This window comes from Antechinus flavipes, chromosome 1 (genome assembly GCF_016432865.1).
Source record: "Antechinus flavipes isolate AdamAnt ecotype Samford, QLD, Australia chromosome 1, AdamAnt_v2, whole genome shotgun sequence".
NCBI lineage: Eukaryota > Metazoa > Chordata > Mammalia > Dasyuromorphia > Dasyuridae > Antechinus > Antechinus flavipes.
In genome coordinates this window covers 136,894,694-136,911,083 of record NC_067398.1, presented here as the reverse complement: position 1 = coordinate 136,911,083, position 16,390 = coordinate 136,894,694, and the positions used below count along the sequence as shown (strand labels likewise).

At 36.2% G+C, this 16,390-nt stretch overlaps 1 protein-coding gene across 9 annotated transcripts in view; it reads left to right on the top strand.

Annotated features, from left to right (window-relative positions):
• The window catches only part of ARL15 (ADP ribosylation factor like GTPase 15), a 580,734-nt gene that overhangs the window by 60,023 nt on the left and 504,321 nt on the right, over positions 1-16,390 (top strand). For 2 of the 9 annotated variants that reach the window (XM_051990682.1, XM_051990675.1), the window contains exon 1: positions 11,708-12,058. In XM_051990682.1, coding sequence (XP_051846642.1) covers positions 12,011-12,058 — 48 coding nt within the window. In that variant the 5' untranslated portion in view covers positions 11,708-12,010. Of the gene's footprint in view, positions 1-8,903; positions 9,058-11,699; positions 12,059-16,390 lie in introns of those variants that run through there. The other 7 variants (XM_051990695.1, XM_051990691.1, XM_051990687.1 and 4 more) reach the window with 6 other exon arrangements.

The following is a 16,390-nucleotide window of genomic DNA, read 5'->3' as shown; positions in this document are numbered from 1 at the left end:
TACTCAGTTTTGCTGGGTAGATTATTCTTGGTTAAAAGTCTATATATTTTGTCTTCTGGAATATTATATTCCAGCTCTATCCTTCTTTGTAGTGATAGTTGCTAAATCTAGTTTTCTAGATTCTGATCATGGCTTCTTAGAACTTCAATTCTTTTTTTTTTTTTTTTGGCAAGGCAATTAGGATTAAGTGACTTTCCCAGGGTTATACAATGAGTAAATGTTAAGTGTCTGAGGTTGGATTTGAACACAGATGCTGGTGCTCTATCACTGTGCCATCTAGCTGTTCCACTTTGATTTCTTTTTTTATGGTTGTTTATAATATTTATTTAATAGTACTTACTCCACAGAGCCCTAATTTGAAGAGTTGTTATGAGGATCAAATTAATATCTATAAAGCACTTAGCACAGTACCTGGTAGATGTTTTTGATTTTCATAGTATTAAGAGTAAAATGTTTTCCCCAGTTCTATTAGCCATAAAATGTTTTGATTTATACAAAATAAGGAAGTGGAATAATCCACAGGTAATCTCTAAACTGATTTAGGGTTCTAAACTATGCTTTTCTTTAAGAGTTTATACATGAGATTTTGTGTTGTACAAGAATTTTAAGCAAAATAGACCTGACTGTAGAATGTAATATATTAGTGGAGGGCCTGACAAACAAATATAGAAGCTTTGAAATATTTTTTCAAGTTCTAAAATAAGAAAAAGACACTGCTAAGTCTTGTAATTTAGAGGAAGGAAATGTTTTTTGCCACAGCTTGTAACATATCAAGATGGTTAAATTTATAGAAAACAATATAAAATGAATAAATATCACTTCTTGAAATTTTTTAGAGAAAGAAATAAAGAGAAGAGAAAAATTATTTTTAAAAAATAGTTGAATGCCAAAGCCTGTATAATACTTCCCGAAATTATTTCTTTAGAAAGTAACTTAAGTCTGTTTATAGATGAACAAATCTGTTTTTGTAATTGGCAATCCAGACAAAGTTACTTTTTTGGTGATGTAGCAGATGTTTCCAATAAATCCCATTCAAAAAGGATAATAATGTTCATTGTGTTTGACAAATACAAAATTAAGCAAGTTAAATCTGTCCAAAAGTAAAGTGCCTACACCGGCAATCCATCATATGCTTGAAAGGATCAACTGGCACAATTCTCTACCTGAAAACAGTACTACTTAGATAAGACTCCTAACAGAACAACAAAGCCATGTGTTTATGATCTTCTTGTATCCAGTATATTCCTTTTTAAATTCATTTTCTAAACTGCTACTTTCAAGTCAAGATCACTCAATCAATAAACATTAAGTGCTTACTATATGCTAGACATTTTGCTAAATGCTGGAAATCCCAACTAAAATTCCTCCTTCTAAAGGAAACCTTTTCCAATATCCCCAAATCCTAATGCCTTCCTTCTAAATTGATTATTTCCAACTTATCCTGTATATATAATTTGATTGTATACAGATGTTTACATCATGTTTACCTCATTAGACTGAATTCTTTGAGGGACTGTTTTTTACCTTCCTTTGTATTCTCAATACTTAGGCTTAGTGCCTACTGTGTAGCAGGTGTTTAATAAATATTTATTGACTAATTGCCCCAAATCCCTTTTGTACCTCTCTGATCATATCACTTTTCTACTTAAAAATCTTCACTTTGATTCACCAGTCTTCTGTTCGATGCTTATTATGTGTAAGGCATCATTCTAAGCACTTGTAAGACAAAGACAAAAAATGAGACACTTTATATCACTATCCTCCCTCATTACAACAATTTTTTATTAATATATCAATACATGGACCAAAGGCAAATACATACAGACATACATATATAGACACACAGACAATCCTTGCGCTTACATTGCAATGGGAGAGACAAATATAATTAACAGGTGCATACAATATATACAGAATGAAGTTTGAACTTTCCACCCTGATTTTCCACCCACTTCTGAATCCAAGCTACTATTCAACATTTTCTTCCTCTTCTTCCCTTTCTGCATCCTATTTTCCAATCAAATTGGGCACATCTTTGTCATCTTTTGATATCTTTGTTCAATACTTATTGTATTGAATAGTTTAGAATAAACTCTTTTACCCACTTCATCTGAGGTATTTTACTTTTTTTTTTTTAAAGCCCAATTTAAATGCTATCTTCTATGTGAAGTCTTTCCCCTTCTCATTTTCCCTCCAAATGAAAAGTATTCTCTCTTCAAATTTCTCATAGCACTTTGCCTGTTTCACTTTTGCCCCATTAAGTTTTACCTTGTATTATTCTTACTTGTGTGCAAATAATTTATATGCCCCTTGTTAAGACAGTAAGTTTCTTGAGGTCCCAGACTAACATGAAGTTTGCAATTCTGTCATTCTGAACCTTCATGATTGAAAGTGTATGAGTATATAGGACTGCTTGCCATCTAGGGGAGGGGGTAGAGGGAAGGAGGGGAAAAATCGGAACAGAAGCGAGTGCAAGGGATAATGTTGTAAAAAAAAATCACCCTAGCATGGATTCTGTCAATATAAAGTTATTATAAAATAAAATTAAATTAAAAAAAAAAAGAAAGTGTATGAGTCTAGTTGGAGTTTATTGGAACATAAGAATAAACTAATAGGAGTACTTTGAAGACTCAAACCCAGGTCAAGTTGCAGAACTCAGACCATAAGTGTGATGACTAATTTTTATCCTGAATCAGACCACTTTGGGAGTACTGTAAGCTTGCCAGGTCTCTTATCTGGGTTGTCACTGAGATCCTGGTATAATAATACTAAATGACTCCATGCTCTAAGAAAACAGAAGGACTTTAAGGTACAAAAGCTCAGTCCAGATGTTCTCCCAGAAGTGTGCACATCCTGGGACTAACATAAAGTCTAAAGTCAGGAAGTAGACTAGAAGAATGAGCAAACAAAGAAAGAATCCCACCTAAAAGAGCTATTATGGTCAGGATAGTTGAGACAAAATCCCACAAGAGAATAACAATAAAACACCTACAAGCAAAGTCTCAAACTTTTGAGTTCAAGTCCAAGAGATGATGCAAGAGTTGTTTGTTTGTTTTTTAAGAGTTTGAAGATGATTTAAAAACTAAATGAGAAGAAAAACTACGAAAAGAAATGAAACCTAGGAAAAATAAGCAATTAAAAAAAATTCTTTACAAAAGGTATATTTTGCTGACATGGTGGCACATACTTATAATCCCTTCTATGTGGGAGGCTGACACTGATGAATTACTTGAATTTAGAAATCCTGAGCTATTATGGATCAAGTGTCTACCCTTACTGCAACACTTGCCTAAAACTGAGTTGGAGGTCGGGTGGGGGTAATTGCTGGGGAGAAGAGCTCCACACATAAGCTATGTGACTCCAGGCAAAGTCATTTAACCTCTTCCAGTCACAGTTTTCTCATCGGTAAAATGAGAGGAAAATAGATTCAATGACCACCCAGATCTTTCAAATCTGAATTTTTATTATCCAATTTAATGTTTATCCATTGCTCTGCAATCTTAAATGATTAATTTCACTTCATTAATAGCAAAAAGAGATTTATTAACTGATCCATTCGATTGTGAAAAGAAAAAGAAAAAGTAAACCAAGGAAGGAGAGACACCTAGATCAAAAGATTCACCAGTTCCTTCATCTAACAGTAGCCCTTTAAGATAATCTTTCCACATTTCTATTCACTTTCACTCTATTGTTTTCTTTCCCACAAGAACAATTCACTTTGTTTCTATACAATCAACCTTTTTAAAGCTATATCTTAAAGTAATCTCTACTTAGGATATTGTCTCTGTGACTGCTTTACTTAAAACTCCTGGTGCTCTAATTTAATAATATAATTTAAAACTTTAAATTGCAATGAATGTAAGACTCTGAATTGGGAGAGGAAATATCCTCATCTAGAAATACTAATGAAATCACAGATCTAGTCCCTATCCTTGTCCTTTGAAGATATTTATTTTAATTTTTTTCATTTTTTATTCATTTAATTCAACCCCTGAGAGATTAATATGTTTTGATTTTACTGCTTTGGTTTTGGATACTAATTTGCTAGTAGAGATAATCGTGTCCTTTGTTGGCTGGAATGATTTGAGGTCAAAATAAATGCTTAATTTGCTGAGTAATAATCTGTTTTTCTCTCTCTAAACTGTGAATTTGATTTAAAAAATTCTCAAGTTTTCTGGCTTTTCAAAAAGCCATGTGCATTATAAAAAGCTGAAGAAAATGGCCATCTGTTTTATTGCAGTGTCCCTAAAGCACCTCTCACTCTACAAATGAAAGAGAAAAGAGGTTTATTTGTTTGTTTGTTTTTTTCTTTTTTGTGAAATCATTTATTCTTCATGTATGTGGAAAATAGGTACCTTTAAATCCGAAAATAATGATTATTACTATATACATAGTATTTCACAATTTTAAAAATGGAATTCATTCCACCCTCACATCAATTCCATGGAGTAAGTAATGCAAAGATTATCCTTTCCATTTTATTGGTAACAAAAGCACACTCAAGGGGAAAATGATTAGTCCAAGGTTTACCCAATAATAGAGTTAGGAACCTATAGCTCTAATTGCCGTTACCCTTTTTAGTTATACTCTTCTGAATCTAAGAAAAGTGATCTTTTATTGAACCTTAGATTTCATTGATGAAAGTATTTTCCCCCTGAATATAGAGGCAATACAAGTTTGAAATAACTCAGGCAGACTACTATCCATTTTTGTCACCATATTATCCAGATTCTACCAGTTCTAATTTAATAAATTCTAACTCATTCTTCATATTCATTTTGTTGTTATTCAGAAATTTCGCCGTGTCTAAGTCTTAATGACCCATTTTGGGGATTTGAATTCTTCAAGCTGAGTTTTCCTAATTTTAGACTCCACACTCTATGAAGGCCTTGGACAAATTGTCTTCTGAAGTTCCTTATGTCCTATGTCTTTCATGTGGTATCCACTTAAAAATAATTCAAAAGATATGCACAGGGCAGCTAGGTGGCACAATGGATAGAACACCAGCCCTATCAGCCCAGTCAGGAGAATCTTTGTTCAAATTTGATCTCAGACATTTAACATTTCCTAGCCATGTAACCCTGGGCAAGTCACTTACTCGCAATTGCCTCAGCAAAAAAATAAATAAATGAATAAATAATTTATATATATATATGCATCTGAAATAGAAGTCTTGTAGGGATAAAAAGCAACATAAACATAAAATTCTGAAAAAATAGATATGCAAGAAATGCAACTGTAAATATTCTTTATTTTCTTCCCATCTCCCAGATGGAAGCTGAAATGGAGCTAAGCCTGGAGGAGTCCTCCTCTGTTATTTAGAAAGGCTATCTCAGTGATTCTTTGAAAATTCTATTGAGACAAAAGGATGGGCAATTGACTCTAGTGACATCACCTTAGCCTTCAGAGAGGAAATTGGGAAGACAAAGGAAGGAAGAAAGAGCAAAATCCATTTTTTCCTATTGTAAATAAGTGGCTAAATTGCATCATAAAAATGTTTCTTTCTTCTCCAGTTTTGTAATCTGATTTGCCTAAAGGGCCTGGAATAGTATGATCTAAGAAGGGCACCAAAAAATGTACTCCTGTCAAAGAAAAAAATACATCTCCCCCCTCAAACCTCTTTCCTAAAACTGAGAAGACAGATTTCTTTTTCTGTAGTTTTTTTTTCTTTCTTTCTGGAATGATATATCATATTCTAAATAAGTACTCTGATACAAAGATGTCAAACTCACAGGCCACTTTTGTTTTCTACCAGATTCAAAATGTAATTAAATGTTTAATAAAATAAATTAAAATATAATACAACACAGATAATGTTAATTTGTGGTTTTCTAAGTCACTAAGATCCATTTTTATTTGAGTATGACATCATTGCCTGTATACATCAGTGAAAGATAAAAGAGAGTGACAAATATGTGGTAAAATGATTACCAGATACTAACTCTATTTTCTCAGACTGAATATAATAATAATAACAACAATAATATTTTGCTATCTCCAATTAATCTTATAATTAAGATTTTTTCCCCTTTCACCTTAAGGTACAAGATCTTATGCTTTTAAATCAACAAGTAAATTTTGGACACTGGGATTTCCCAGTCACTAATAGGTCACCTTTTGAAAAAGTCTAGGTACCTAGAGTTTAGGACAGTGGACTTTCTCGTGATTTAAATCTGGCCTAAAGTCTTTGCTTCTTGTTCATCCCAGGATTAATCACTTATCTTCCTCATCTGAAAAAAAAAATAGTTAGACATTTGTACTTAATAACTTTTAAGGTCCATTCCAATTCTAAATCTATATTGCTATGTTCTATGTTCTAGGTTTTAGCTTAGTTGGATTTATTTGCTATTCCCTGAATAATATATAATTTCCAACTAGCCTTCCTGATCTTACTCATCCTAGGCTTTCATAATAATAATTAGCAATAATAGGTAACATTTACATAGGTAACATGCATTATAAGATTTGCAAAGTACTTTTCAAATATAATCTCATTTGATCCTCACAACAATCTTTGAGGTAGGTGTTTCTATTAATCCCCATTTCATAGATGATAAAATGGGGACAATTCAAATCTGTCCTCAGACACTACAAGCTGTGAGACCTTGGAAACTGAGAGAGAAATTAGCTGTGAGACCTTGGGCAAGTAATTTAACTTCTCTCTCAATTTCCTCATTTATAATAGATAATAATAGCACTTCTCTCCCAGGATTGTTATAAGAATCAAATGAGGTAATAATTGTAAAGCACTTACCATAGTATCTAACATATAATAAGTGCTAATCAAATGTTAACTATAAACCATGATTAGTATTTAGGAACTTTGCTAGGATCAGACAATTAATAAGTATCTGATGTAGAATTCAAATTTAGTTCTTGACTTTAAGTCTAGTGCTATGTCTATTAGGTCACCTAGCTGCCTTCTCTGTTTCATCATAGAAACATTTTTTCAACCCCCTTTATCTGTGAACATGCTACAATAAGATACTCAGTGTTTACTGAAATTATCAAAGGTTTTATTTTATGACATTAATTTACCAGTATCTGTTGAAGCACAATTTGCATGGCCAGAATTGACCAATACAATCTTCAATGTGATTGATGTTAAAGAGAAAGGGTTGATTATGCTTAGAAAGCTTTTACAAGTTATTTTTTCACAGCTTTATGATTTGTTTGATTTCCTTACTCCCCTCTTACTCTTCCTCCCCCATTTAACAACAAATGTTTATTTAGGGCTTACTATTTTAATAGCTTTTTATTTACAAGTCATATGCATGGGTAATTTTATAGCATTGACAATTGCCAAACCTTTTGTTCCAATTTTTCCCCTCCTTTCCCCTCCCCCTCCCCTAGATGGCAGGATCACCAATACATGTTAAATATGCTAAAGTATAAATTTAATACAATATAAGTATACATGTCCAAACCGTTATTTTGCTGTACAAAAAGAATCGGACTCTGAAATAGTGTACAATTAGCCTGTGAAGGAAATCAAAAATGCAGGCAGGCAAAAATATAGGGATTGGGAATTCTATATAATGGTTCTTAGTCATCTCCCAGAATTCTTTCAGTGGGTGAGCTGGTTCAGTTCATTAGTGCTCCATTGGAACTGATTTGGTTCATATCATTGCTGGAGATGGCCAGGTCCATCAGAATTGATCATCATATAGTATTGCTGTTGAAGTATATAATGATCTCTTGGCCCTGCTCATTTCACTCAGCATCAGTTCATGTAAGTCTCTCCAGGACTTTCTGAAATCATCCTGTTGATCATTTCTTACCGAATAATAATAATCCATAATATTCATATACCACAATTTATTCAGCCATTCTCCAGTTGATGGGCATCTACTTAGTTTCCAGTTTCTAGCCACTACAAACAGGGCTGCCACAAACATTCTTGCATATATAGGTCCCTTTCCCTTCTTTATGATCTCTTTGGGATATAAGCCCAGTAGTAACACTGCTGGATCAAAGGGTTTTCACAGTTTGATAACTTTTTGAGCATAGTTCCAAATTGCTCTCCAGAATGGCTGGATGTATTCACAACTCCACCAACAATGTATGTGTCCCTGTTTTCCCACATCCCTTCCAAAATTCCACACTATCTTTCCATGTCATTCTAGCCAGTCTGACAGGTGTGTAGTGGTATCTCAGAGTTGTCTTAATTTGCATTTCTTTGAGCAGTAATGACTTGGAGCATCTTTTCATAGGGTTAGAAATAGTTTCAATTTCTTCATCTGAGAATTGACTGTTCATATCCTTTGACCATTTATCAATTGGAGAATGGCTTGATTTCTTATAAATTAGAGTCAATTCTCTATATGTTTTGGAAATGAGGCCTTTATCAGAACCTTTGAGTATAAAAATGTTTTTTCCAGTTTATTGCTTCCCTTCTAATCTTGCATTAGTTTTGTTTATATAAAAACTTTTCAATTTAATATAATCAAAATTTTCTATTTTGTGATCAGTAATGATCTCTAGTTCTTTTTTGGTCATAAATTCCTTCCTCTTCCACAGGTCTGAGAGGTAAACTATCCTGTGTTCCTCTAATTTATTTATAATCTCATTATGCCTAGGTCATGAACCCATTTTGACCTTATCTTGGTGTACGGTGTTAAGTGTGGGTCAATGCCTAGTTTCTGCCATATTTGTTTCCAATTTTCCCAGCAATTTTTGTCAAACAGTGAGTTCTTATCCTAAAAGCTGGGGTCTTTGGGTTTGTCAAACACTAGAGTTTTAAAGTTATTGACTGTTTTGTCCTTTGAACCTAACCTATTCAACTAATCTGTTTCTTAGCCAATACCAAATGGTTTTGGTAACTGCTGCTTTATAATATAATTTTAGATCTGATACAGCTAGGCTACCTTCATTTGATTTTTTTTTTTTCCATTAATTCTTAGGGCTTACTATTTGCAAGATTGAAAACATCATGACATATTGGATAGAGAGCTGAGCTGGGAACCAAGAAGATCTGGATTCTAGTCTTGCATGGTCCAGGTATTCCCAGACATGCCATTTAGATTTTCAGAGTGGTCCAGGCAACTTCCTACAAGGGTAAGTTGCAGAGAATGTGCTGGCCTTCTTTGATAAAGAATTTTCTCATTTAAGAGATTTCTATAAATGAAATCACAGGTACAGTTCCTCTCCCTTTCTGCCATGAATTATACTAACTTTTTGCTAGGAAACAAAAGGAGCGGAATTTCATTCTACTAGGGAGATATGCAAAGTATGCAAACACACACACACATACACACACACACACACACACCCAAAGTAATTTTTAGAGGGCAGATTACCAAAAACGAGAGAATCAAGATATATACATAGAGTAGCATCAGGGCTGAGGCATAGTAATTCAAAGAAGCAAATGAATACATGGTGCATTCTAGGCATGAGGTACACAGCCAAAGTAAAAGTATTTCCGGTGAGAAAAGAAAATCATGGTTGAATAGGGGAAAAAAATCTATTAAGTGCTTACTAGAACACAGTCAGTGCTGAGCATCAGCGATATAAATACAAAAAGCAAGATGATCCCTGCACTTAAGGAGCTTGTATATTAATGGGGAAAGATAAGATATAGAGGAGTAGTTGCCCCAGGGGCTGTTCAAATCTCCTCTCAGATACTATCTCAGTGACTTTGGGTAAGTCACTTAATCCTGTTTGCCTCAGTTTCTAGGTCCTAGAGTTTAGATAGTAGGATATCTGTAAAATGAATTGTAGAAGGAAATGACAACCATTTCAATATCTTTGCCAAGAAAACCTCAAACGAGGTCACAAAAAATTGGATCTGATTGAAATAGCTCAACAAGTGGCCTAAAGAAGAATGTTAGGGACTGGGAAGTTACTAGAATGGGATTAGGGGACTTCTTGGTCACCTGACTGAGTCTTTCTTTCTAGGGAGATTTGTGTTCATTTGATTATCGTTTCTAGAGGAAGGATTGGCAGTAACTATTACTATATGGCTGTAGTACATATGGCTCTGCTAAAGATCCAGAAGGCACAGCCTTAGAAATGGGGAGCAAGTTCTGGGTCAGAGGCAGAGGATAGAATGAAGCAACCTGGTAAAAAGATGGCTGCATAAGGCAAACAGCAAACATGATGATTACTTTAGTGGAGAAATGGGAACTAAATAAGTCTGACTCTCTTTTGTGAAGAGCTTTAAATAGCAAACTGAAGAGTTTGTATTTTATCCTAGAAGGATTAGGGAACACAGAAGCTTCTTGAGCAGAGGAGTGACATGATCAGATGGGTACTTTAGGAAGATTATTTTGGCAGCTGTGTGGGTAAAGACTTGAGACATACATAGTTTTTTGTGGTTTGCAAAGTGATTTAGTTACAAAGACTCTAGCTAGCTTCATTTTAAACTTCCCTTCTAATAATGCCAAGTCTCACTTTGAAATTCTAAAGACACTTATTAGAAAAAATAAAACATCATGGCTCAGTTGAGCCCATTGGCTCATAAAATATTTTACATTTTGTTTGGTATTTGATCCCAGACAGGGGCTTCCTCTGTTCTTTTCATTAAGAGCCACTCACATAAAACAATCCAGGTCCTGCATATGAAACACATATATGGTGTTCAGATGTTCAACAATTTTAGTTAAACCTATGTTTAATAATAATAATAAAAAACTCCAAATGTCTGCCCATAACACATGTAGAATATAAGTAGACCATTGATCATCAACACACTAGTAGCATTGTCTTTTTCAAGTGATATACACTTGAAATGTAGTTTGTGTTTCCTTAGAGCAATTTTAAAATCCCTTCAGAGGGCAAAGTATCCCAAGCTGATGGCAAGGTAAGTAGTCACAATAATTCTGCTCTGGCAAGTCAATTAATTATTTATTTCCCAGTTTCCTCATCTGTGATGTAAGGGTAATAGCAATAAACTACAACCTAGATTGTCGTGAAGATTGTAAGAGTTTGCAAACTTTACAAAATGCTAGCTAAAAGCTGGCTGTGGATGTCATTTGACGACTGCTCTAAGTGAGAACAGCAACAATCTAACTCAGGATTCGGAAGATTGGGTTTGAATAGGAATCCAATAAAATAAAATCCCACCTCCCTTATAAGAAGCATTCTCAATCCTTAATTCCATTGCCTTTCCCCGGCTAATTATCTCCCCTTTATTTTACATATAGCTTGCTTTATGTCAGTATGCAAACATGCAAATGTCTCTCTCCCCTATTAGCTTGGAGTGCAGAACGTCTTCTGCCTCTTTTTGGATCCCCATCACTCACCACAGTGGAGGGGATATAGTAGACACTTATTGATTTCTCCCTCTTAATTATTCCCTTTTTATCCTGCATATAGCTTGCTTTGTATAAATTTGCACGTTGTGTTCACTATTAGATTGTAAACTCTTTCAGCTTAATACTGATCTTTGCTTACCCTTTTACCCGAAAACGTATACAAAGCAAGGCATTACATAGATTGTAAGCTCCTTGAAGACAGGGCTCTCTTTTGTCTCTTTTTTGTATCTCTAAAGCTTCTAGTAGGTACCAATAAATGTTTTAATAAATTAATGAATTAATTTTTATTAAACTTAGAACCAGAAGCTCTGCGACTTCAGGTTCAGTCAACTACTCGGGGAGGAGTTTTCTCAATGAGAACGTCGGGACCGCCCCCCCAATCATGCCACTTCTACAGGACCCCCCCACTCCCCGCGGCCCGCCCACTCTTGGGCCTTTCTCTGCTCTCTCCGAACCCCCCAGCCTCCAATCACGGTTCCTCCGAGGTCCTCTCTCGGGTCCTTCTCCCGCGCTTCTCCGCTTTCACGCCGGGCAGCCGCGCCTTTTATGGAAAGCCGCAGCCAATGAGCGCTCTTCTTTCCTTATGGTCGGCGGAGGGACCAATCGTGGCGCGGCTGGTGTAATCTTCGTCCGCTCGGCTCTCCTCGGCTCTTTTCGCTGTTGCTGCCTTCCCGGGGGCGGTCGCTTCGCTGCCAGAGACGCTTTCTTTTTTTTCCGGGTTCGGAGCCGTTCCGGATGCTTTAGGTTGCCGGATGTCTGATCTTCGGATAACTGAGGCGTTACTGTACATGGATTATCTGGTAAGGTCCGCGGCGTCCGTGCTGGAAGAGCGGCGGGGTCCCCTCTCCTTCACACCCCACGCCTCGCCTCCGCCTCTCGTGTCCCTCCCCTCTTTTGGGGCGGGCGGGGAGCGGAGGGGAACTGCCTCCCCCTCTTGTCCTCTCTCACTCCCTCTTTCCCCGCTGTTCCCTTTCTTCTGTCCCCCTCCCCCCTCGCAGCCCCGTGCTTGGTTCTGGACTCGGAGCGGAGCAGAGCTGCTGTGCTGCCCCGCTTTGGGGGCGGGGACGGGGTGGGGGGATGAAGAAGCAGGAGGAGGGGGTGGGGGAACTGACAGGTAAAGGTGCAGCCCTGGGGCGAGCAGATTTATAGCCCCGGTTAAAGATCACTGTGCCAGGGACTGGAGAGAGGGTGGGCAGTGGCTGCAGGAGCAGGGGGACCCTCCCTTGTCTCCCCCTTGCCCTTCGTGTTCCCCCTGCCTTTCTGCCTTGCAGCCCCGGCAGGGAGTTTCTAGGTGCCTCTGCCACTCCCGGGTCGCTCCAGGCTCGCCTTCTTTAAGCAGGCTGCAAAAAACTATTAAAGACCCATAACCCGAATGGGTTCACCGAAGTGCACGGGCAGCCTCGGTCATTTGGTTGTTATTAGACCTCTAAAACTATGACCCCAGGTCGCTGTTGGGTTTTTAAAAAAGCACATGAACATAAAGCACGCTCCAGTGAGCTCCGTTGTAACCTTGGGCACTCGGCAGGTCTTGAACCGGGGGCCGGGTCTTCTTGCTTGCCGGGGTGGTGGGGAAGTATCTGTCTGTCTGAGGAAGGCTGCTGTTAATGTTTGGGGCAGAGGGGGAGTGTTAGGCCGAGGGAGTAGGAAAAAGTTTAGATCGAGAAAGGAATGGGCTGCTATGTGTGGAGGGGGTGGGGTAGGCGAGGGGTGGGGAGTGGAAAAAGGGGTAGTCGGAGAAATAACATCTTTGGTGTCCCCCGTCCCCCTTTTCCCTTAAACGTAATTAATTATGTTATTTCATTATTCCAGCAACAAGTATTGCTCCCAAACTCGTTTTCCTCAAAGCTTTATAGTACAAGGAAATTCTGTTTCAATGTATTGCTAAAAGCTAAATTATTTAGTAAAGTTTACTGGCACCCAGAATCATTACAGCGGTCCCGAGTTGGATCAGCTGGTGAAAATAGTGACCCAGAAATCATCTGGTTGTATGTTTGCCACATCCATTAGGCTTTAGGCTGCAGGATTGGCCGGGCAGAATTTTGACCGTGCCTTCTAGGAATTGTCAGATTGTTTTGAAACGTATGGGCCAACATGTAATTTTGAAGTTTAGAAGTTTTGAAGAACAAGTTTAAATTATAACCGAACAATTGCTTAATAGTTGAATGTTTAAATTATTATTTAACAGTTGCTTGATATTTCAAAGTTAGCTGTATTGTTGTGATTACCTGAGTTCATTTTGGGGTTATGTCACTTCATAAGTTCCAGGGTTTAAAGAGGTGGGCCTACAGATTGTTTTTAGTTTAGATATAGCTTATATATAACCTTGTATTTTGAACACTGGATGGAAGTCAAGACATCCCAGTTCAAATCTTGATTTTGCCATTCACTTATTAATAGTTCTTGGGGGCTTTTTGAAAAATAGAGTACTATCCTTTTACTCAAAGGAAGATGTGATTACTTAGTTTTCATGAATGTCATTTAAATGCAAAATGACTGTTTTTGTTGGGCAGCTGTCTTGATTATTTTTTGAAGACATCTTCAAATTTAAATGGTTATTTTTCCTCACAAAATACTCTTGATTTTTCTTTGGAATCTGTCCAAATAAAAGCCAAAGATTGTAGCTTGAAATCAGCTTATAGAGAAGTATGGTGATAGACTAAAGGTTTGTTGATAGTTCCTGAAAAACTTTAAAAAGGAAAAAAGTCTTTAATTATGTGACAAGTGAGGCAGTGTTTATATCCCAGGTATGATTTTTTAGTTATGTGCACATTTAATGTTTGAATCATTAATGTTATTTTGCATGGTGCCAAAATAATCATTAGGTTTTGTTTTTAAGCATTAGATTTGTTGGCATGAAACTGGTTAATTAAATGGATTCATGCAGACAAAGACTGGGTGGAAATCACTTTTCTTTTGGGGGGGGGGCAGTTGGGGTTAAATGATTTGTTCAGGATTACACAGGTAGGAAGCATTTGAACTCTAGGGCTGATATTTTATGCCCTGTATGACCTAGTTGTCTTGGAAGTTATTTTCTTATAAAGACAGTGATTCCATAAGAGTAGGTTCATTTTCTTGATTAGTTTACTCTATCTTGTCTTGTCAGGGTTGATAAATAAGGAATAAATCTTTTATTCTGCCTCCAAATGCATTTTCTATTTGCTTATCTTTGATTATCATTTTAAAAAATTCGAGGCATTGGAGAGGTATCATGGCATGGTGAATAGAGACAGCCTTAAAGCCTGAGTTCATGTTCTGCCTCAGACACATAGGCTATATGATTCTGGGCAAGTAATTTAAAACTTCTCAGGACTCTAGTCAAGTTAAGATTGTACCTTGAGGATAAAGTGTCTGCCTTCATAAGTTTGAGAGGCATGGAGGAGGGTTTTTTATGCCAGTGAAATCACAGGTACTACATCCCTGTGCCTCTTCTAAGAAGTCTAAGCCAATGTACCAAGCGAGATTGAGAAAACATTCTTAGAAATATCATATATAATAAAGGATATGTGCTAAGCCCTGAAAATACAAAAGAGGGACAAAAAGAAAAGAAAAGTATAAGAAAAAAATCACCACCAACAAAAAACCAAATCTCTGCCCTCAACAAGATCACAGTCTAATGAGGAAGACAACATGTAATCAAGTGGGTACAAACAAACTGTATACAGCATGAATTGGAGATAATAAAAGAAGAAACATAATCAGTGTTTGTGGCAGAAAAGGTTTCTTGTAAAAGGAGAGAGTTTAACTAGGATTTGTAGAAAGCTAGAACTAACCACCTATTGAGTAATATTTCATGGTCCTTTCTCCTAAATGTTAAATAAAAAAAATTTGGACTTAATCATCACTTTTATGCTATCCTTGAAAGAATTCCTACCAGTGTCTTATAGTGTGTTCTTTCTATCAAAACACATGATGTTTTGCCTCACTCTGTTCTGATGGAATGATAGCTTACATAGATTGTTACTTCTTTAGCAGCTTCCTTTGCTTCTCTTCCCTCAGTGAATTAACTTGTTTAATCATATCCTGTGTGGATTAATACAAATCAATTTTTTTGACTGTCACAGAGTATTTATTTCTAAAACAAGTCAGTTCTCTTGAATTTCTGCACTTACATTTCAGCTGAAAATGCAAAAGTTTTTTTGAAGTTGTAGTGTTTCAAATGTATGGACTTTGTTGGGATCCCCAACAAATTGCACCTGCCCTTTGCAGGATTGTTGTCTACTAATACAAAATTGAAAAGATATGTGAGTGCTTACTGTTGTTTTCTTGTTGGTTTTTAATAGATGTTTTATTTATTTGTTGTTGGGGTCTGGTAGAGGAAGCTCTGCCTATTATTTTTCATTCTTTAGGTGAAACATTGTCATCTTCCCCTGTATATGATTGAAGAATGAGGAAAAATGGAGAAATATGAAACAATGGAGTTGCACTTCATAATGGAAATGAGGAATTAAAAATAATTTTGGAAGCTAGTAGGAGTTTGCCATTTCTTTCATAGTTATAAGAAAATAAATATAAGTAGGGTTGAAAAGGACAGTGATAGTATTGTAAAATTCATAAGCTTAAGATTTTTTTTTCCCGCATTTCAATAAGTGAGCTTTTAGAGAGCAACAAGTATATGCTCCGATGTCAGTTAATAAACTTAAACTAGTTACAAAATATTAAATGTGTGACTTGAAGAGACTGGTATTTTCTGTTACTGACACCATTTGAAACTAAAGCTTAGATAATAAATAACCTGATAAAATCTGTTTAGTTTAGGTGTTTTGTTTTAGGGAATGCAGAATAATGTATCCTTTTCTCTTAACGGCAAGATCATCAAGATAGGACTTTTTTTTTTTTTTTTTTTTTTTTTTTTAGCTTGTCTGGCAATTTAAAAAGAAAAAAAAAAATCGCATCCCTCTCTTAGGCTTTCAACCAGGAAATCTTTTATTTTAATTCTTAGATAGATGATTCCTCCCTCGGTTCCCTAATCAGGAGCTTCTGTGAAATTTGGTTCTTTTGAATCCATATAGAATCAACGAACTGCAATAATGATTTTCCATTTATTCCCCACCAATTAAAGGGTTGGTACAAGCCTGTGATTTCATCTCTAAGAAACTCCCAGCAACAAAATTTCCTCTAACAATATAGATTCA